Source organism: Bos taurus, chromosome 11 (genome assembly GCF_002263795.3).
Source record: "Bos taurus isolate L1 Dominette 01449 registration number 42190680 breed Hereford chromosome 11, ARS-UCD2.0, whole genome shotgun sequence".
NCBI lineage: Eukaryota > Metazoa > Chordata > Mammalia > Artiodactyla > Bovidae > Bos > Bos taurus.
The window spans coordinates 2,807,544-2,829,174 of NC_037338.1; the positions used below are offsets into that span (position 1 = coordinate 2,807,544).

Below are 21,631 nucleotides of genomic sequence, written 5' to 3' on the forward strand. Positions count from 1 at the left end.
TGTAAATGCATCTGTAAATAAACATCTTTGGGGACTTGCGGTTAAGACTCTGCTTCCAATGCAGAGTACACAGGTTCCATCCCGGGCGAGGGAACTAAGATCACACACACACACACGATAACTTTGTATACATGGATATTTCTCTAGGGAGCTACAGAGAAACTAGAAGTATTGGTCTTGCTCACTTAAATTTTAGTAGATATTGCCAAACTGCCATCCACTGTACCAATTTTCATAAACAGGTAACAACGAACACAGTTAAGACAAGAGACAGCATGAAAAAGATATATATGGATATACATATACAAAACAAAGGATCAATGTCCAAAATACATAAGTGACTCCTATGAATCCAGGAAAAAATTTTTTTAATTTTAAAATTTAAGTTTGAACAGGTCACAGAAGACAGGCATTCAACCTCACTGGCAATTAGCAATGAATGCAACATAAAACAACAGCACCTTGTAGTCTCAGACGGAGAAGGCGATGGCACCCCACTCCAGCGCTCTTGCCTGGAAAACCCCATGGATGGAGGAGCCTGGTGCGCTGCAGTCCATGGGGTTGCTGAGGGTCGGACAGGACTGAGCGACTTCACTTTCACTTTTCACTTTCATGCGTTGGAGAAGGAAATGGCAACCCACTCCAGTGTTCTTGCCTGGAGAATCCCAGGGACGGGGGAGCCCGGTGGGCTGCCGTCTCTGGGGTCGCACAGAGTCGGACACGACTGAAGCAACTTAGCAGCAGCAGTCTCTCAGACAGTTAACATGAATGGAATTATGGTATAGATGCAGGTGCGGGTCAGGTTTTCGGGAGGTGGGAGCTCAAATGCTGTCTGCAAGGCTCTGGGCGCCCCCTCAGTGCTCCTCAGATCTTCACTTGTCTCATCCCCACAGGGACCCCACCACAGTCACTCCTACCTGAGCGATGGAGACACGGGATACAGCAGGTACCGTGACTTGTACCGAGGTCGCCTGGCTACAAAGCAGCTGTTCATGTGTCCCGTATTCCATAGCTTCTTCTCATGCTTACATAGATTTATATTTTCAGATTTGGGTCTTAACTCCAAATTTATTTTTGTGCAGGGGATGAGGTAAGGCTGTAACTTTATTTTTTCTAAATGGATAGATGTTTCCACACGAGCTAATTTAGAATACGATCATCTGTCCAGGCGACAACCCTGGCAGCCCCCGCAAGCTGAATTCCCTCGCTTCGAGGGGTCAGAACGTGGCTCTGCCGGTCCTTCGGCCTCAGGCTCTCACCCTGCGGCTCAGGTGCTGTCCAGGCGGGGGCTGGGAGAGCTGTCCGAGTCCTCAGTGCGCTGCTGAGACAGGAGGCGGCGACTCAGCTGGCCAGCAGGTCCCGCAGGTCGCTGTTGCCAGGCAGCAGGTCGCAGGCGAGCCGGGACTTCCGGTCCCGCACGGCCTTCAGGGCTGGGCTGTGCTGCAGCAGGAGGGAGCAGATGTCCACGTGACCCTTCTCGGCAGCCTGCGGGGAGAGGAGCCCGATCAAAAGCTGAACCCCACTGCGCCCCGCTCTTTCTTGCTCTACGTCTGGGGCTCTTTAGGTCCTAAAACAGGTCTTGCTGGCTGGCTGAGCAGATTTCCCTTGACTCTGGCCAATGATGCGTGTGCAGGGCGGTGGGGCGCCCTGGTGCCGCTCGGGCAGTCGGCTTGAGCTTTCCCTCCTGCGCCCTTTGCTCAGGGGCCATGCTTCTTTGCTGAAGCCTGCACATTAACGACAAGTACAGAGGACGTCCCTGGCATCCAGTGGTTAAGACTCTGCACTTACACTGCAGAGGGTGCAGGTTCAATCCCTGGTCCAGAAAAATTCCACGTGCCACAGGGATCTGGCAAGGAACCAAGATCCTACATGCTGCCAGGTGCAGCCAAAGAGGGGAAAAAAGAAAGAACAAGTACAGTGGACCACAACCTCAGTGGTCCAGTGGCTGAGAATCTGCCCGCCAATGCAGGGGACACAGGCTTAATCCCTGGTCCAGGATATCCCACATGCCACAGGACAACTGAGCCCACATACCTAGAGCCACGCTCTGCAACGAGAAGCCTGTGCACCGCACTAGAGTAGCCTCCACTCGCTACAACTAGAGAAAGCCCATACACAGCAACAAAGACCCAGCACACGCCAAAAATGGTAAGATTAAAAAAAATAAAGAACAGCATCTATACAAACATGTGTATTGTCTAGAGGGGGCACCATGGGCACAAGAACATCAGACATGGCCCTTGTCCTGGGGAACTTTCAGATGAGCAGAGAGAAATAGGTCTACTACCCAGGTTTCTCCTCCTCCCTCTGAGATAAACAGTTCAGATGTTAATTCTAACCCACATCCTCCAAAAAAGAACAGAGTTAGGTGACTTACACAGATTATCTTACTCAATGTCTCCAATAACCATCAGAGGTAAGAAATACTATTGTTTCTATTTTATAGATGAAGAAACTGAGGCTTATAAAAATTGAGTAACTTGTCCAAGGTCACAGAGCTAGCGTAGCAGCCTGGGGAATTCTAAGTCAGGTCTGTCTGACCCCAAAGTTCGAGCTCTCAATAGCTATATCACTCTATTCCCCGCTTCTTCCAACAGACAAGGGCTCCTGAAGGATATCAAATATTAGTACCCAACAGCATCTCAAATTTCAATCTAAATCTTTACTAGGCATAAATATCTTGATGAGGACAGACCCAGGGTTCTGAATATTATTGCTTCAATTCAGGCAGGTGAGTTATGAGCAGTTGTGAGATGAATTCCAAGTAATTTTTAGCAAAAAAAAAAAACCAAGGTGCCAACATTTGCAGAAGGGAGGGAGGGAGGGAGGGAGGGAGGGAGGCTGGAAGGAAGGGCCGGGTGATTCAGATTCCTCACACGTACTTGCTCTCTGAATTTCTCGAGAATGCTGCAAGCCGTGGGTGAAAGCAGCTGGTCTGTCCCCGGGAGTGTCCTACCTGTCAACACTCATCGCAGGCGCTGTGGTGGTGAAACACTCGAGCAACACCGGTTCAGACCACTGGGAAATGAGCAATCTGCCTCTCCAACCGGCAAGGGTCTCCACACAAAAGGGCCCCCAGCTGGTCTCTCAGCATCTGAGCCTGGTGCTCCGGCTGCAAGAGGAAACAAGGCCAACTCCAGCCGCCCCAGTGAGAGAGGCAGAGATCATGGAGAGGGGGCTCCAAGAGGGAGGAGGCAGGAGGCAGGTGCAGGGTGCTCTGGGCATCCGGGTGGGGGAGCTGCCCTCCGCAAGGAAGAGGAAGGTCTCTGAGCGTGTGATGGTCCAGAAAGAACAGACACAAGCCAGAGGGCAAAGGGAGAGGAGAGGCCTCCGGACAGCAGGAGCCGCTGCCTGTGGCTTGCAAGGGATACAGAAGTGGGTTCTAGAGACGGGAGACGGGGGCTTCCCTGGTGACTCAGTGGTAAACAATCTGCTGCCAACACAGGAGACACGGGTTCATCTGGGAAGATCCCAGATGCCGAGGAGCAACTAAGCCCGTGGCCCATGACTGGAGCTGTGGTCTGAAGCTGGGAGCGGCAACCACCGAAGCCTACATCTCTACAGCCTGTCTTCCAGAACTAGAGAAGCCACTGCAATGAGAAGCCGCTCACTACAATGAAGAGGAGCTCCTGCTTGCTGCAACTAGAGAAAAGCCCACACAGCACAGCCAAAAATAACCAAATAAATACAATTACTTAAAAGAAAAAGAAAGAAAGAAACTGAAGACAACAAGCGGGGCCTGAGCATAACAGGCAAGGGGCCGGGAAGGAGCTCAGGACAAGCCGACAGGCAGGCAGGGGCCAACCCCAAAGGCCTGTTAACCAGCTTAAGGACTTGGTAGAAGCAAGCCTTCAGAAGACTCGAAGGCATGGTGTGGTCTGAACTGCGCTTTAAACCATGGCTCTGGGAGAAGATCAAGTGGGCTAAGAGAGGATCAGATTATACACACAGGCCTTACAGACGCATCAACTGCCTTTCAAAGATAAACAAGAAATTGGCAAAAGGGGACGCCCTAACACATGACTGACCAGAGACATATCAATACGTTTTCAGACAGTGATACAGTTAACTCATTGTGCACTGCTGGAGTTAAAACTGATCAGGGTTCATTATATAACATAACCGTCGGCATCATTTACATTTTGCTCCATTAGGTTCCTGTCCCAACGCTGTATATGCTATAAATGTAAAATTTTCAAAAATGATGCATCGAGAAATTTTGAGTGAAGAATTTTTTGGTGAATTTTATGAAGATACTTTCTCCAATCCTCCAAGTGACACATATGCTAGTGTCTAAGAAGATGCTAGTTCTCCAGAATAAAGTTCTGATTCAGACGATACGAATGTTAGACCAACAAAAAGACAGAATGCTCCTTTGCTTCTACAGCAAAGTGGACTGAAGACAACGTGTCACAAAAATCAGAAGCCTTTACAGGTGTGTCCGGTGGTAACTGCTGAATGTAATAACCCACAACGCGTGTGCTCAGTCACATCCGACTCTGTGCAACGCCATGGACTGTGGGCCGCCAGGCTCCTCTGTCCACGGGATTTCCCAGACAAGAATACTGGCGTGGGTTGTCATTTTCTCCTCCAGGGGAATCTTCCCGATCCAGGACCAAACCCACATCTCTTGCCTTGGCAGACGAATTCTTGACCACTGCCCCACCTGGGAAGCCCAATAACTTGCAAAGTGTTGGTGAAATAACAGAATTAATTTTTGGCCAAAAGAAAAATCGCCAGCCACAGGTGTTAATTTCTGCAGAAAATCCCCCCAGTCAATAAAGTGACCCAGAAGACTGAGCTGCTGGGAAGGGGGCCGGGGAGCGAAATTTGTGTCCAGAGCAGGTATTCTGTGCTCCTCAAGCTGTTCACTGTGGGTACGTGTTTCTAGGCAGAAAACTTTTAATTAAATGATCACTCTGGTCACAGTGTGGAAAGTGGACTAGAAGGACAGGCAAGGGTAGGTACAAGTTTCAAAACCTACGTGAAAAAAGCATTGAGGATGCATCACTAAAAGAAAGAAAATGACACCTTATGTTTTGTACTAATTTACGTGCACAGGAAACTGGCTGGAAAATTATATGTTAATCCTCAAGTGATGATAGGCGAGCACTGAGATTACAAATGATTCCAATTTTCTACTTTACGCTTTGCTGTTCTCCCCATGTTTCCTGCCATGAACATGTTATACCTTTTTTATTTTTGGCTGTGCCGTGTGGCCTGTGAGGTCTTAGTTCTCTGACCAGGGATGGAGCCTGGGCCCAAGCAGTGAGAGTGCCACGTCCTGAACACTGGACAGCCGGAGAGTTCCCATGTTCTAGGTTTTACCATGACAAGAGACAGGTTCTCGCGGCCTGTGAGACTTCTGAGCGGCCACGCACCTTGTGCAGACTGGTCATGCCGTCGGCGTCCACCAGCCTGGGGTTGGAGCCGTGCGAGAGCAGGAGCCGGGCAATGTCCGTGTGCCCGCAGTAGCTGGCGCGGTGCAGGGCGGTGGCTCCCCCGTGGGTCTGGGCGTCACACTTGGCCCCACTCTCCAGCAGGAACTGGCACACGGCGTAGTGCCCATTGCGGCTGGCGTAGTGCTGCGGTGAACAGAGCCGGGGTCAGGAGGCAGAACCCTGGGCGAGGGCCACAGCGGCGGCCGGAGCCCCCTCTGGCAGCTGGGTGACCAGGGCGAGCCTGCATGCCTAGCTTCAGATTCAGCCACTGGAAAGTGGGAATAATAACCATTCCTTTTAAAAATATGTTTGTTTATTTTGGGGTGTGTCAGGTCTTAGTCGCGGCATGCGGAATCTTTCCTTGAGGCACTCGGGCTCAGCAGTTCCCAGGAATGTGGGATCTTGGTTCCCCAATCAGGGGTAGAACCCGTGCTCCTGCATGGGAAGGTGAAATCTTAACCACTGGGTTGCTGGGGAGTCTCAGTAATTACCACTCCTATCTCACAGCATCATTATGAAAGTGAAGAGTGAAAGTGTTAGGCGCTCAGTTGTGTCTGACTCTTTGCGACCCTATGGACTGTAACCCAAGAGGCTCCTCTATCCATGGGATTTTCCAGGCAAGAATACTGGAGTGGGTTGCCATTCCCTTCTCCAAGGGATCTTCCCGACCCAGGGATGGAACACAGGTCTCTCACGTCTCCTGCATTGGCAGGTGGATTCTTTACCGTTATGAAAATGATGTTAAACAATCAGTGAAAAGCACCTCGGCTAATTAAAAAAAAACCAGGGTCATAAGATGCTTAAACAGAAACCCTGCTGGGAGAGAAGAAAGAGTGGGAGAAGACAGAAGGCAAACACCATCCCCGCCCAGAGAACAGGAACCCAGAGCTGAGGCTCCTCCCCAACTCACTAGAGCCGTGTAGCCTGCGGAGTCAGGCTGGCTGGGGTCCACTGCCTTTTGGATTAAATACTTCACTCGGCCCAGGTCTCCGTTCAGGGCTGCTGACCAGATTCCTGCAGAGGCAGAACCCAAGCACTGAATAATGTTCACGGACTGGGGGCTTCTAGCACTTCCTTTACCTCTCGACCTCAGTCTTCTCATCTACCAAATGGGAATTCGTCTGCTCAACAAATGTGAACTGAGCACCTCCTCTGAGCTGTGCACTGAGGGGCGCTGGAGCAAGACAGACCAGGGGCGTGTCTAACCAGGACAGGAGACTGGCCAGACACAACTTCCCTTCTTCCCCACTTCAAACACACCAGTGTTGGATAAAGTACTATTTAAGATGCTTGAATATACAGTCACAACCGAACACTGTCAGGTGTCAGCCCCAAGTGAAAACCACAGGCAAAGTGGTGAGCAGACATCTAATCTGTGGAATCCTCAGAGTCCTCGGAACCCTACACACATCTCAGGGACTCTGGCTGGAAGGCCTGAGCAGAGTCGGGGTCAAAGGTGGCAGGCCGTGCGGGTGCTGGGGAACCAGACAGAGCAAGGCTCTGCGCACACAGCTGCGGGCACCATGGACAATCTGGGGCAAAGGAGTTACCCCGCTTGACGCACACGTAAGGATGACACCTGCAGTGCCGACAAACAGCCCGGAACAGCGCAGCCCCCTGGTCTGAAGCTCCATACCCTCGGGGTGGGTGCAATACCCTGGAAGCAGACTCTGCCGCCCGGTCCCTCTCAGACCCCGGAGCGGGCCTGGGTGTCCCGGGGTCGCACCAGGTGGAGAGTCGGATCCCGCCGCACCACTGCGGAAAGTTACCGAAGCCAATGCCTGTTTCTCGACCTGCAGACGAGCCGGCGTTTCTATTGCCAAGCGCGCGCCAGGTCCCCGGCGGGCTCTCATTACGCGGGAGCTGCGAGCCCACAGCCGGCCCGCGCTCCGACCAGACCCGCTCCCACCCCCACCCCGGCCGCTTCGCTCCAGGGATCCCGGTTCACGGCCACCTCCTTGGCCCCGGGGGCCTGCGGACGCCGGGAGGCGCCGGGCCGGCAGAGCCGCGCGCCCCCTCACCCCTCTCGAAGTCCATCTCGTCCAGCGTCTGCTGCATGCCGGGCGCCGCGCTGGGGTGGGAGCAGCAGGGGCCATCCGCGCAGGGCCGCGGCGCCGCCATGTCGCTCTCAGCGCCCGCCCACCGGCTGCCGGGCGCGGGCACCGCCACGGGCCAGCCTGGGCGCGGTCTCGGCGTACCGCCCGGTCTGACCATTCGGCGTCCGCACGAACCACGGGGCCGACCAATCAAGCGTCTGAGTCTGGGCCCGGGAGCCAATCGCGACGGCAGGGCGGGACCTGCGGCGCTGTGCCGCGCCGGCCCGAAGCGGCCACGAGAGGGCATCCCAGGCTAAGCGGAGGCCCGGGCGCGCCCGCTGAGACGCAGGACCGACGCTTGGGGAGGGCAGCCGGCCTTGTATGTGCCCCTCTCCAGGTTCTCCTGGTCCCACCGGGATCCCCAGGGTCAGGGGTCACCAGGCGGGCCCCAAGGCCCTTCCCCACCTATTTCCCCCACCATCTCGGGCTCAGATTGATGGGTCCTTACGGCCGCGCAGTGACCAGTTGAAAGGCCAAGACCCCCTCCTTCCTCTTCTGCCCACTTCCTTCTGCTGCCCACTTCTTGGAACGCCATGGGAGGCAGATGGTCAGAACTTGTATTGGCTCCTGAAACCACCTTCAAGTAGGCCCGGGGTAGCGGCTCGGGGGGCAGGGAAAAGAAACTGGAACCGTCACTCCGCAGTGGACACCTAATTTACTGAATCAACTTCCTTCGGCTGTGGGTTACTGACCGTGCAGGAAGCTAGCTGCTCAAATCAGCACATGTCAGGCCTCTGTTACAGCAGGACACCGCAGCAGCTTGTTCCAGCCGCAGCAGGCCCCTCAGACCGGTCAAGGGTACAGAGGACTCTTCATTTCCACTGCCTGTGTGTGGGCGTGAATTATAGAAGCCAGGCTAGGTCCTGGTTTTCTTAAAAATATCTTGGCCCTGGACAGGCTCCTTCCTATAGCAAAGGGGCTTGGTGCCTACCTGTGGCAGTGGAGGAAGTCCCACACTGCATGGTTATCTGAAACATTCAAGACTAACATTCCTGGAGGGAAAGGCTGCAAGTAATCATTCTCCTCTTAAAGTGGCGGGGAGCCCCATCCTCACATGAGCCAGTCCACACAAGTTTAAGCTGCTTCTAGGATGTTCCTCTCCACAGCCCCCACTCCCGTTTTCCCTTCCCAGAGTGCTGGGAAGCCAGCCCCCTCCCCCTCTACTGCTTCTATCCCCCAAGCCCCGACTTCTCCCTTTGGCCAGAAGCCACGGTTGGCTCCCCAGAGGCTGTGGCCCTGGTCTGGTTCCCAGCCGACCCACCACTGTGGGAAAACACTGGAGCCTGGCCTCTGGACCCCGCTCTAGAGGGGCACAAGCAGGAGGGGGGCCGCTGAAGGGCGGACTGGATGAGGCTGGTCCAGCCCCACTCAGCCCATAGGGAGCCTCCTTCTTGGCATCCAGGTTTCAGCCCAAGTGTCTTATCTCCATGACAAGAACGGTTTCATTTTCTCCATTTTATTTGTCAATATAAAAATACTCAAATATTTACAACAAATAAATACGCGGGGACACAATAAGTTACACTGCTGGGAGCCCTCCTCCTAGGGCTGGGAGAGGATATGCCAGATCCACAGCATGTCCACCCCTCTCGCCTCCCACCCCCTCCCCCCACACACAACCTTTCCCAGCCCTGCCAGGGAGGACAAGTATAAAATACCACTGAACCCCAGGGCCAAGTGGGAGGCCCCTCCCAACCCTTCCCCCCAAACACACAGGAGGCTGCATCTCCCTCCCCCCAACCCTGAAAACATTCGTAGCCCTGGGAGCAGGACCAGGCCCCACCCCAGAGCCCTGACTCCCCCAAAGGGGCACAGCACCCTGCCCAACCCACCCCCATATGTACACGGCTGCCCCCTACTGGGGACAGGTGGGGGCAGGAGAGGCAAAGTGATGCGTCCCCTTCCCCTTCATAGCTCCAATGACCCACCAGGAGGACCCCAGGCCAAGGGAAGACTTGACAGAAACAGGAAGACTGCATCTCACACACGCGCACACGCACGCACACACACGCACACGTATGTACATACATATGTGCACACATCTGCATTCACACACATATGTACACAAACACACCCACATCTGCAACTTCTGCCTTGAAAAGTTTTGGCTGTTGGGGTCCCACGCATCTGTGATCCACAGCCTCACAGAGGAGGAAGGTGCCCTCTGCAAGGCTGGTGCCCTGGTAAGCCACACCAAGTGGCAGTGCCCGTGCTGGCAGAGCAGGTCCTCATGGCCGGGCGGTGCCGGGCAGAGCAGGTTGCCCACGCCATGTCCCTGAGGTAGCTGGTGCCTGTGCAAAACGTAGGGAGCCATGCCTCCCAGGCTGCCGCCCGAGGGCCCCTCATACTGAGGACTCCTCGGGGTTGGAGTCCGGCAGCGGCTGGCGCTGCTGCAGTTTACGCCTCAGTTCGTCGGCAAGCTCGGGCAGAGGATGCCCGAGGCCGCCGCGGTCCTCCCCTCCCAGCTGGAGACGCACGTAGCCATTGGCATTGGAGTTCCGGCCACCTCCCAGGTGGAGCCGTGTCGGAGAAGGCAGGGGCTGGCCGGGGATGCCGGGGGGCGGCGAGGGGGGCCCACCGCCGGGCTGGCACCGGGCGTGGCCAGGCACGATCTTGAGAGAGCCATCTGAGTAGTAGTAGCCCACAGGGTCCCAGAGCTTCTCGTCTGTCTCAGGGCCAGGCCGGAAGGGGGTGCTGGTGGGCTCCTTGGGCAGCTCCAGCGGGTACACCAGGGTCCTCTCGGCCGCCTTGGCACCTTTCTCCAGCTCCTCGCGCAGCCGCCGGCGCAGGGACAGAACCAGCAGCAGCAGCACCAGGCACACGGCGCCCAGGGCCACCACAGCCAGCCACACCAGCCCCAGGTTCTCCAGCGGGGCCCGGGCCTCCAGCGTCACCGATGGGCCCGCCACCACCGCCACGAGGTAGCCCTCGGCAGCCAGCCGGGCCCCCTGCTCCTCCGAGAAGCAGTGGTAGGCGCCGGCGTGGCGGGGTTGGGCAGCCATCACCACCAGGGCCTGCAGCCGGGCATCGTAGAGGAAGGAGCCAGGCTGCTCCGCGGGCAGGTCACGGCCCCCGAAGGTCCAGCGGGCGTGGGCGAGGTTGGAGGAGAGACGGCAGGGCAGCACCAGGTCTGTGCCTGCCACCACCGTGATGTTTTTGGGTGTGAGCCTGACTGTAGCGGCAGAGAAAATGAGAGTCAGTGGGTGCAAGACGCCCAGGCCAAGGGGGGACAATGACACCCCGGTTCTGGTCCCCCGAGGCCCGTACACCCTACAAGGAGGACTAAGACAACAGCTCACCTTTCTTACTGCCCCGGAAATTACAGATGCTTGAGGTATCCGAGACCGTCACGTGCTGGATCAGCAGGGACCTGGTGGGGGGAGAGGGATCCATCAGCGTCCCAGGTCCTGCCACCCTCCTCTCCCCGCTGGTCCCCGCACACGCAGAAGCCCCCCTCACCCGGAGTGACCGCCCACAGCCACGCAGCGGCTGCTGTTGGCGTTCCAGGCACAGTAGGGGTCCCGGGCGAGCACACAGTCGGCACAGGAGCGGTACTTCATGCAGTCGGCTGGGGGCAGCTGCACCAGCTGGGAGCGGGAGCCCGCGAAGAGCAGCTTCTGCCAGAGAAGCACAGGAGGGAGACTGAGCCAGGTCCGGACACGGCCCGGGCGGGGGCTCGGATGACTGCCAGGGCGCCGGGGCCCAAAGCAGGAAGTGGGCTGTGCTCGCGTCCCAAAGCGGGAAATCTGAGGGCTGGGAAGGCACGGAGGGCTTACTATAAGCCAGGAGCAATCCTAAGCCCCTTACAGCCGTGACCTTGTTAGAAACAAACAGCAGACCTGGGAGGCTGAGAAGTATCCTTGTGCCTGCTCACTCACACCCATGTACACACATTCTCACACTCACACAAACCCACTCACACACACTCACAGTCCCCCCACACACAAGCGCACACACATACTCTTACACTCACACACACTCACTCTCACATACACTCTCTCTCTCTCACACACGCACGGCTCCAGAGTAGTATAAATAGAGCAGGAAGTTCCGTTTCCGCAGATCCCGTCAGCCTCACAATAGCACCAGCAAAGCAGAAGGCATTTTCCTCTGTTTCAATGGAGATCGCCAATCTGTGTGTTTCTGCAACTACAGGCTTTCTTTCTGCCATGGTTCCACGTTCTGGGGAACAACCCGAGCCTCCAGAGTTGGGAAAAGCCAAGCATGTGAAAGTGCCACAGACACGCGGGAAAAGAGTGGATGGGGGAGGGAAGCTTCGAGTGGCACTTCAGGGAACTGCTGACTACGCTGGGGGCCGGGGCTGGCAGGCAAGGAGGCATCACACGGGCGTCAGGAGCCACAGTGGCACAAGGCCGGGTGGGCGGCGGCACAGTCCCCTCAAGGGGCCCAAAAACAGCTGACAAGCGCCGTCAGGACCAGGCTGTATAGAAGATAGGGCGCCCGCAGAGTGCAGATTCCACGAGCGTTCTCGCTTCCCTCTTGGGCATCTCCCCGCCCCTGGACTGGCCAGGCACACGACTGGGGGCCATGCGGGGACACGGTGGGTGGGGCCTGATGGCTACCTTGCTCCGGGACAGGACCAGGCTCTCCACAGGCTCCTGGTCAAACAGCTGCAGCTCCTCAATCAGGTGAACCCAGGGCCCCAGGCTCACGGCCTTGAGAAGCCAGCCGTCTCCTGCAGGGGTTGGGGGGAACAGGTGTCAAGAAAAGGGCAGGAGGGTCCCGGGGTGGGGCTGTCTCTGGATCTCCCTGCTTCGGGCACACAGGCCTTCGCCTAGCCCCCAGCTGCCACGCCCGTACCCACCTGTGCCGATGAACAGCACGGTGTAGGTGGCCCCATCGAGCCCCGTGACGCGGTCCGCCACCAGGTGGGTGAGGTTGGCGTTCTTCTTCACCAGCAGGGGGCGGCCCCAGCGAGGCCGCACCTGCTCCTCCATCAGCGGGTGCTTCTTGATGAAGTTGAGGATGTTGTCCGGCAGCTCCAGGGAGCTGGTGTAGCCGTGGCGCCGGTGCCAGTTGTTGATGCACTGGGGGGGTGGGCAGGGTTTGGGGGGCAGCTGTCAGCCCAGAGGGCAAGGCACCAGAGCGGAGAACGTGCTCGCATCCCCGCCTGGGACAACTCACCGATCCGGGCCGCGGGCTAGGGACAGGGTCAGTGTAGCGGCCCCACTTCTGGGCCTGCTCGTGGTACTCCTTGTAGGGCCCCTCGAACACCTTCTGGATCTCCTCCAACTGGTACTCGCACACTGCTGACAGGTCCATGTCGCCCCTGTCACAGCAAGGGAGGGACCCCAAGGGTCAGAGCTGGGGTGCCCACAGCTCAGGGCGTGCAGCAGAAAGGGAGGGCCCACAGGCACAAGAAGGCCATGGCCACGTGTGATGTGGTGGCAGCTCAAAGCACCACTGGGGGCACCTCTCACGGAGGGGTGGTGAAAAGGGCGGGAGCCCAACATCATCCTGGACCCCCAGGACCTCCCCCAGAGGCCTGCCCCATCAACCATCCCTAACCCACAGACCCGCTCCTCCCCACCCCCAAGGGCTCCTAGCCAACTCACCACCGCGCCCGAAAAACCCCGAAGAAGGTGGTGTTGTGCCAGGAGGCATCCTGGAGCGTGTGTAGCGCCTGCAGCCGGTTGAAGTAGAGCTGCCAGTCGGGCGCGGAGCACACCAGCCGTGCCTTCAGAAACGTGGTCCACTTCCTCTGCAGCGTCCGCGCGCCCCCCACGTCGCCCTGGCAAACAGCAAGGGGACGCCACGGCCGGTCAGCCCTGCTGGGCTGCCGGGCACACAGGGCCGCCCGCCCCGGCGGTCTGTACCTTGCAGACGCGGGCCACGCGGGCCACCACCTGCTCGGCGTAGCAGTCGTACTCCACAGCGCGCTCGCTGAAGAAGAAGTACACTTTGTCGTCGTCCCCCGTGTAGCTGCCCACGCTCTCCGGGACGTAGGCGGAGCCCACGAAGTGAGGCTCTGGGGGGAAGGGGGGGTGTGTCAGCCCAGACATCGGGCCCTCCAGGTGCCTCCCACACCCAGCTGGCTTCTCAGGTCTCACCGTTGAGCCAGAAGGCCAGGTACTCGGTCTTCATGGCGTGATGGGGCCCCATGTTCCGCAGGATGACTGGCTCCGTGCCCAGGAAATTGTTGAGCGTGGCCGAGTACAGCTCACCGTCTACAGGAGACACGGGGTCAGCCCATGCAGAGGCGAGGTGCAGACACTCAGGCCACGTGGTCCCAGAGTGGGAACAAGTCCTGGGCACCCCCAACCTGCAATGCGACAGCCACTCACCCACAAGGAGGCCGGTGTGGCCCTTGGCCGGGTCATAGGGGCACTTGCCCTTGCCATCCTCAAACTCACTCCGCTCCAGGGTGAAGGTGAGCATGTCCTAGGGGTGGGGACAAGGCCGTGAGAATGCAACAGGGACAGGCGTGGGGGCTGGGGGAGAGGAGCAGCACTCACAATGTAGGTGCACTTGGGCTGGAAGGCATAGGTACCGCACACGTACAGGTGGGATGTGTTATATGGCTGCAGGAAGCGGATGAAATTGAAACACTCCGTCTGGGGACAGAGAGGCATCTGTTAGTCTGAGTGCCTGGAACACAGGGACCCCAGGACCCAGACCAGCACTGGGACGGAGCAGAAAGAGCGTGCATCATGCACCCCCTGCCCGCCAGCAGGTCCCAGAGAGCCGACCTGGTTACTCTTCCCTTTCTGGATACACTCAGCCTTCTTCTCCACTGGCGCCTCCCATGAGATCTGAGGACAGGGAGGGAACGCGTCAGCATCGCTGCAGGTACACACCAAGCATGTGTCATCAGCGCGGCTCGTGGCAGCAACATGGGGACCCCAAGTGAGAAGACACTGTCCCCACTCTCTGGGAGCTTATTCCAGAGAGGACCAGGGCCCCCGCTCCCCCAGCGCAGCGGTCCCAGCGAGTACTGCAGACTCGTGAGCGAAGCGACATGCTCACCGGGGAGGATGGGGTGGGGGCGGCCAAGCCCAGGGGACAGCCTGTCCAAGCGAAGCCCCCAGGTCCTTCCTCTCTCACCCCCATGTGCCTCCCGCTCCCCCACCTCTCACCACTCCCTGCAGCTCCAGAGCCTCCACGCTGAAGGCAAACAGGGCCTCCCGGGCCCCGACGTACAGGAGCCCCGTCTGCTCAGTCAGGGTCAGCGTCAGGAAGTCCTGGATGCCCGTCTGGGAGAAGCGCCGCACCACCGTGGCCAGCTCTGCAGGAACAAGGCCGGAGTGACCAGGGCTGGGGTGAGTGGACCTTCCCGGGACTCCAAGCATCCCCTCTCCCCCAGAATTAGCCCTCCTCTGACCAGTGTGGTCACCGCACATTACAGCCAGCACCCCACAAGCAGATGCCAGCCAAGCTCCTCTGACCAGCAATAAAGGGCATTTTCTGAATAGGCTTTTGACTCTGACAGCTCCACCCAGGGCTCCCTGGCTTTCCCCACCCAGGGAGGCAAATCTGGGCTGGAGAGGAGGAAGGAAGGATATCTCAGCCACAGCTTCCGGCCAGAGGAAGCCATCAGACTGATGGCTCTCACTCTCAGGGTCAGTAGCCACCTCCCCATCCCGCCCCCACTTCCTTCTCTGCTCTGTTGCCCACTGCCCCCACCAGGGTCCAGCCTTGCCCTGGCTCCTGATCCAGCTGGGCAGGATGGACGGAAGTTGAGAGCGTTCCTTGTCTTAGAGAACCTTCCCTCCTGTGGGTCCCAAATGCAGGCTGCTAAGGGTACGAGCAGAGCCGGCCATGGGATGTGGAGACGGAATCGGGCTGGGAGACCAGGGCAGGGAGGGCGGGGGAAACCAGAGGCTGGGGACCAGGATAGTGCTGCAGCCTGGGGCTGGGGAGACCTGTTGCCATCCGTCGAGCAGGGTGCCACGACATTCATGTAGCCACAGGATTCCCACGTCAACCCCCAAAACAGCTGCTGGACTGTCCTCAGGGTCCCCCTAAACCACCCTTAGTGTTTGGAGCCAACGATGGGCCCAGACACAGACCGGCAAGGGAGGGCGTCGTTAGCACCGAGGAGCCTGTGGGAGGTGAGCTCATCCCAGGTCCCCAGAGCGCACGGATGATACAAACACCTGACATCACCTCTGCATCCAGGTGTGTGTGCACAGAAGGGCTGTCAGGCCCACTGACCCCCTCCCCCACAGGAGCATGTGCACACACACACCCCACCCAGGGCCATCAGATGGCACGCGTATCAGGTCAGCAGAAGGGGGAGTCTATCATATCAGGGTTGCTAAGGGGGCTCCTGGGGGCACAGAGCTTGAAGACTTGGGAGCGGGCAGTAACACCCTTTGCTTCGTGCTTATCTCGGCTCAGGTTTCTCTCTTTAGGCTCTCAGTGCTAGGGATAATTCCAGAAGTGAGATGTGGGGAGAGAGGTGAAGAATGATCACTCTTGGATAACAAGGCAGCCAGGTCCTAAGCGTAAGGAGGGCCACCCCGGATCCTGGCCTAGACGACCAGTTCTGGGTTCCTAGAGCCACTCATATTTCTTAGAAAGCTGTGTCACGTACATGAGGGCCTTGAGCCCAACTGCAGAATGAAGCCAGACGTTCCAGAAGGCAATTACTTAGCACCCATCTTCCCCCAGCAGTCCCTCCTGGCCTTCTGCTCCCCAGCCTTCAGACACTCACCCCCAGAAGATACCGTCTTCCGGGGTACCAGGTTCCACCACACCTCAGCCCCAAGGCCCAGGCCCCACAGCTCCAGTACCAGCAGCCAGACGGCCCAGTGTGGGGCCATGGCACACGCCCGGGCGCCGAGCTCCAGGCCAGCTGCCCTGCTGGGGGAAAGAAAGGGTCAGAATCATAGCCAGAGAAAACAGACCGGAAGGGGGCCCACACAAGCCGTGCCAGGAGGCACTGACAGCACAGAGGATCTGATCGGGCCTCCCAGGGCTCCCCCCACTGCCCCAGCCCTGGGAGCCACGACCTAGTGTCCTCCCGCACCTGGCCTCCCTCCCCACAGCTTCCAAAGGACCGTGGGGTCTCCCCGAGGGAGCGGGGAGAGCTGAGTCAGCTGGAAGAGTGGACACTCAAAGGTCCTCCGGCCCTCCCCCACTTCTCGACAGGAAGTTGTTTAAGAAAATAAAGAGAGGACCCTCCTCCTCCCCCACTCGGGCCTGACAGATTGGAAGGACTTCTTAAAATAACCTCTGCGATCAGGACCTGGCCCTACTGGGGCTCCAGTCAGCCCAAAGGGGATGAACCTGTAAGTGGGGCAGGCGGTAGGAAAGGCCCCCGAGAGGACTCGGTGCATCAGGCCTGCGGGGGTCGCGGTCCAGCCTCTCCCCTCCCCCAGCGCAGACAATAGCCGGGCAGAGCCCAAAACCCCGTTCCACATCACAGGGCTGAAGTGGGGCCGGGAGCTGGGCCCCCTGCTTCCCGAGGCCCCTTTGTTGCCCAAGAAGGCAGGCAGGAAGTGGAATGGGATGGGCGTGGAAAGGACCGGGGCTTCATCCTGTTCCACGCACAGCCTCCTAGGAGACACCAGCCCTCGGGCTGAGGGGCCGCGGGACAGATCTCTGGTCTCATCAGGGATCTTTCCTGCGGCGCTTTCAGGCGGGGGCAGGGGCAAGTAAGGACCTGGTGGGGAGCGTCGGGGGGTTCCTCCTGAACCGCGGGGGCGCCCGGAGCAGGGCCAGCGCCTGCTGCGCTCTCCCGGGGTCTGATGAGCCTTCCCAACTCAGGGATCGCGCCGGGACCCCGGCCGGGGCAGGCCATCTGGATTAATTTCCACTGCTTCGGCCCTCCAGGACACAGAGACACAGAAGCTGAGGATCTGTTCACCCCAAAGCAAAGGGTCCAGTTGGGACCCCGTCCTGGGTTCCCCCTCGATTCTCCCCTCCCCCAGCTCCGGGGATTTGAATGCAAACAAAGCGGAGGCTCTGGGAGCGTGGCGGAGCCCGACTGACGGACGCCCCCTGTCGGCCCAGTTCCCCAGCGCGGGAAGGGCGGCGGGGGGCGGAAGGGGGGCGGGGATGCGTTCACCCCCCAACCCGTCCCCAACACACTCCCAGCCTTCCCTCGGTTCCTTACCCCAGGCCCAGGCCGGACCCCGCAGCGCGCTCCGAGGCTCTGCCGGCACTACTCCTCCCTGGGCGGCGGAAACGGGCAGCCCCGGGGGGTGGAGGTGTGTAGAGGGGTGCGGGGTCCCGGCGGCGCGACCCCCACCCTTGCCCACCCCGAGCGGCGGGCTGCGGACGGCGCCCCAGCAGCTGCAGGGCGAGCGCTCCAGCGGGGACTGGGCGGCGCGGCTCCGGAGCCTGGCTTTCCAGGACAGCCCGCCTCCCCAGCGGAGCGGGCGCGCGGCCGGGGGCCGCGGCAGGGAAATCCGATCTCACAACATCGGCCTCCGTCCAAGCCCGCCCCAAACTTTCCGTCGGGGGTGGGGGAGCCGGGGGCAGTTCGGGGGCCTGGAAAAGATCGCGGGCGTGGACCGGATAGTACGAGGGACCCCCCCCCCCCGGCACCCTGAGCCCCATTCCCCATGGCCAGTTCGTGCCTCCGGACCCTGGGGCTGCGGGCGACGCTAGCCCCGCTCGCGAGCCCCCGCGAAGCAGCCCGCGGGGGGCGCAGGGAGGCGCTCGGGCGGACAGCTGTCCTCGCCGCCGCCCTTCCCTGCGCCCCCAGACCCTGTCCCTCGCGCGTGCGGCGTCCCCTGCTCGAGTCTGGGGACAAAGCGGCGGCCCCGGAGAGCCCCTTGGCTCTGGCTCCGTGCAACCCCGGCCTCACTCACCTCTTCTTCGCTGCTTGAATCTCTGGGCGCCGCCCTCGCGTTCGGCTCCGACCACGGTCCGCCTCTTCCCGCGCGCCGCCGACCGCCCGCCCGCGCGCGCCTGCCCGCCCTGCTCCGCTGTCCCTCTGCCACCGCCCCTCGGCCCGGCTCGGCTCGGCGCCCCTGGGCTCGGGCTCCCCGCGCCACCGCGGCGGGCGCCGGCTCTTTCTCCGCCGCTGCCGAGGCTCTCCGCCACCTCCCCCCTGACGTCAGGCGGGGTGGGGGCTGTCGTCGGAGGCCGGGGGCGGGACGCGAAGGCCCGCCCCGGAGGGGGCTGCGACCCGCACGCCTCCCTGTTCCCTGCCTGGGGGCTCGGACCCCCGCCCTTCCCGGTGCCAGGCCGCCCCGCGCCCAGCAGCAGAGATCTGCGCCACCGCGCCGGGAGGTGGGGCGGGGGAGGAACATCGGGCCCTAGCAAGGCGGGTGTCGGACTCACCCGGTTTTTCCGAAGTGTCCCCCAAAGCCAACCGTGCTGGCTGGGCAGCCCGGTTCGGGAAGGGGTCTAAAAGGCTCCCCACGCTATGGTTACTGGAAAGAAGGCGGGCGGGCCACCTCCTGGAGAGTATCCCAGGCTTCTCTTTGGGGCGCACCAGAGTGGTCTTTTGGTCCCCGATTCTGTTTCCTTTAACTCCCACTGACCCCTGCGATCAGACCGGAACGGGCCTCACCAGCCAGGAAGACGGACACCCCCCCCCCCCGCCCCCGCCTCAAATCTCCCGAGACCTTGTGTCTCTTGTTTCTCAAGCTCCAGAAGGGACCCGCTCAGCGACCCCCTAGTCCTGATCCGGGTGAAACCACCCTCGACTCCAGTTGCGCTGAGCTTACCCTCAGGAAATGACTCCTCCTGGTGCCGCTAGAAGGCTGAATAACAAGTGACATGAGCCCTGATGTTCAGATGAAAGGGACTGAAGGGAGCCACGCTGGAGAAGGACTCGAGCCTCCGCCCACAGCCGCTCCTAGAAGTACCTTGTAGCTCTGGCCTCCTGGGTGGTGCTGGGCTGTCCTCCTTGCCAGCTAGTTAGTCCTCTGAACTGGGCAGGTGAACAGAGGAACCCCAGGGAGGCCACCCCACTGGGACCTGGAGACAGGTGCCACCTCCTGGTCAGGGACAAAGGGCAGAGGTGAAGAGACTGGCAGCCCAGTGGCTTGGGTGGTAACTTTAAGCATGGTGCAGCCCTGGAGGGGAGGGACCCTTTAGGGCCTTGTCAGCAGATCTGGATTATAAATCAGTCCCGACAGGAGCTTTTGTTCTGGGTTAAAACTTGGCATCAGAAAAAGTGGAGACCAGAAGAGTAGTGGAGATAATTGGGAAAAGCAGCCCAGTTTGGATTCAGTAACAATTGGGTCTTTGCTGGTATACATAAAGGCCCCTTCTCCTGCACTGGCCACAGCCACATCTCCCAGCTCCTTTGCACCAGAAAAAGAAAAAAAAAAAAAAATGCTGAGGCCTTGGAGATACTGGAGATAGGGGGTGAGCCAGTGAATCAGCAGGGGTGGGCAGGGAAGGCTCTGTTCTAGTTGACAGGGTGGGAGATGTGCGACCCCGTTGTCCCAGTTAGACCCTGCTTCCTTAATTTAAGGGCAGGTAAATCCATAGGCAGGTACGCTCACATTTGGGTCTGTGCTTTAGACTTTGGAACCTGCCTTCACTCTGTCCTCATGACCACCCTTGACAAAGTAGGTACTGCTTCTCTCATTTTATAGATCAGAGGAGTGGCAGAAAGGCATAGCCTGCCCAAAGTCACACTGATAACTAGCAAGGTCAGAATGTTAAATCAGGCTTTATTTCTCCTGATCCCATCTCTCCACTAAGTTATGGGATATCCTGATGTTTAGGCCACGGACACTTCGTTTTCTGCTGTCTTTCCTCACCTCTAGGTGTGAGGATTACCAGGCCAAGACCTGAGCTCTTGGCCCCACTTGCAAGACTGGCCCCAGTGGAAACTCTCTGAAGGGGTTTGGTTTCACTGGCAGGGACGTCTTCTGTAGCTCAAGGCGGGCTTCTTGGTTCCTTATCACAGAGCTCTTCCCTTTCAAACGCTCCTTGTGTGCTCCCCTTTTCTACCTTGCTCATTTCCTGCTAGATTCTCTTCCTTTCCAGTGCTCGCCTTTTCCGTGGGTGGGTGGGCAGGGGATAAAGTTTCCTGCATGACTGTTTGCTCGTGATTCATACTTTAAAATGAGGGTTTCCCTGGTGGCTCAGATGGTACAGAATCCGCCTGCCAATGCAGGAGATACGGGTTGGATCTCTGGGTCAGGGAGATGCCCTGGAGGAGGGCATGGCAACCCACTCCAGTATTCTTGCCTGAGAAATCCCATGGACAGAGGAGGCTGGCAGGCTACAGTCCATGGGGTCGTGCAGAGTCAGACTGAAGTGCAAAGTTGTACTTCAGTGCAACTAAGTGACTGATCACACTCTTATGGAAGGGGCCCAGCATTCATACCTTAGGCCTTGACAGTCCCTCTTACTTACCCCATTTGTTTAACTGCTTGTGGCCAAGAAAAGGCAGATGTGCTAAATGCCGCGCCCCCCTCCCCCTCGGCCGCCAGGTTCCCTAAGGACCTACTGGCAGCTCATGCTGGTCCCTAGAGACAGATCTGGGAGTCTTATCTAGATAGCTAGGCCCCCCTTGTCCCCATGTCTTGGTCACCCGCCATGGTGCCCCTTCCTTTTAACTCCAGCTCGCCAGAGGCTGCCTTTTGCCAGGAGCGGGGCCCAGGGTTCACGGTAGGGTTCTCTAGTCCACACTGCTTGGCCAACTTCCAAGGCAGTCAGGAGCTGCAGTCAACCCACAGCGGGGAAATGAAACAGCCTGGGTCAGCCACCCTTCAGGGATCTGGGGGCCTGGGGACCGAGGTGAGTGGGGACAGAGGAAAAGGACTTCCTCCCTCCACTTCCTCCTGAAGGAGGGTTATCAAAGCTGTCCACCTGGGAAGCCCTTCCCTTCCAGCCCCTCCCTGCCACCATCACCGAAGGAAGCAGGAAAGCATCCGTCATCACAGCCCCGGATGCTGCGTTTCCAGTGGCCTCCATCAGGATATCCCCCAGCCTTTTCCCAGGCGCTCAGGGATCTGGAAGGGGTGAGTGGTGAAGCTGCCAGCATCACTGTGAATTTCTGGCCTCAAGGAGGCTGACTTTCACTGGTCCTGGACTGATTTTAGAAGATCTGGTCGGCTCCAAGCCGGTTCCAGAGAGGGCCCATTACACGTCCCGAGGGATACCACACGCCCTTGGGTGACCTGAGTGCACACCTCTGCTCAGGTTACAGTGGGG

At 58.9% G+C, this 21,631-nt stretch overlaps 2 protein-coding genes and 1 long non-coding RNA gene across 12 annotated transcripts; 1 reads left to right on the forward strand and 2 right to left on the reverse strand.

Moving 5' to 3' along the window:
- Window positions 1-351: 351 nt before the first annotated feature.
- Window positions 352-7,589, reverse strand: ANKRD39 (ankyrin repeat domain 39). 4 transcript variants are annotated; one of them, XR_809571.4, is made up of 5 exons: window positions 7,463-7,589; window positions 6,352-6,455; window positions 5,382-5,585; window positions 2,957-3,112; window positions 1,399-1,485 (listed from the first exon to the last, which is right to left on the reverse strand). XR_809571.4 is itself a non-coding variant. In NM_001075471.2 (4 exon segments), coding segments are annotated over 4 exon segments (552 nt in total). In that variant the 5' UTR covers window positions 7,563-7,589; the 3' UTR covers window positions 352-1,341.
- LOC112448737 (uncharacterized) lies at window positions 2,059-5,028 on the forward strand. The gene is made up of 2 exons (XR_003037078.2): window positions 2,059-2,148; window positions 2,904-5,028. It is a non-coding gene; the product is annotated as an uncharacterized lncRNA (long non-coding RNA).
- Window positions 7,590-8,977: 1,388 nt separating the features above from the next.
- Window positions 8,978-19,561, reverse strand: SEMA4C (semaphorin 4C). 7 transcript variants are annotated; one of them, XM_010809726.4, is made up of 16 exons: window positions 18,319-18,562; window positions 17,619-17,995; window positions 16,215-16,360; window positions 14,635-14,783; window positions 14,248-14,310; window positions 14,014-14,112; window positions 13,843-13,939; window positions 13,609-13,725; window positions 13,375-13,526; window positions 13,114-13,289; window positions 12,683-12,827; window positions 12,363-12,585; window positions 12,121-12,233; window positions 10,997-11,154; window positions 10,837-10,907; window positions 8,978-10,709 (listed from the first exon to the last, which is right to left on the reverse strand). In XM_010809726.4, exons 3-16 carry the CDS (start codon window positions 16,321-16,323, stop codon window positions 9,880-9,882), a joined length of 2,502 nt encoding a protein of 833 aa, XP_010808028.1. In that variant the 5' UTR covers window positions 16,324-16,360; window positions 17,619-17,995; window positions 18,319-18,562; the 3' UTR covers window positions 8,978-9,879. The 7 variants fall into 7 exon arrangements, with proteins under 7 accessions (XP_010808028.1, XP_024854544.1, XP_010808030.1 ...); XM_024998776.2 differs by having other exon boundaries at window positions 16,215-16,363; XM_010809728.4 differs by lacking the exons at window positions 17,619-17,995; window positions 18,319-18,562 and adding an exon at window positions 19,183-19,561.
- Between the last annotated feature and the right edge of the window lie 2,070 nt (window positions 19,562-21,631).

What these genes read in the sequence shown, in the direction of transcription:
- SEMA4C (XM_024998777.1), bottom strand. Translation starts at nt 16,923, where the DNA reads ATGTGGAACGGGGTTTTGGGCTCTGCCCGGCTATTGTCTGCGCTGGGG. An exon ending in CCTGGCCTTCTGGCTCAACG is followed by an intron (nt 13,527 to 13,608) that starts GTGAGACCTGAG and finishes CCTTCCCCCCAG; the next exon opens with AGCCTCACTTCGTGGGCTCC. An exon ending in GCTGTGGGCGGTCACTCCGG is followed by an intron (nt 10,908 to 10,996) that starts GTGAGGGGGGCT and finishes TCCCCCCACCAG; the next exon opens with GTCCCTGCTGATCCAGCACG.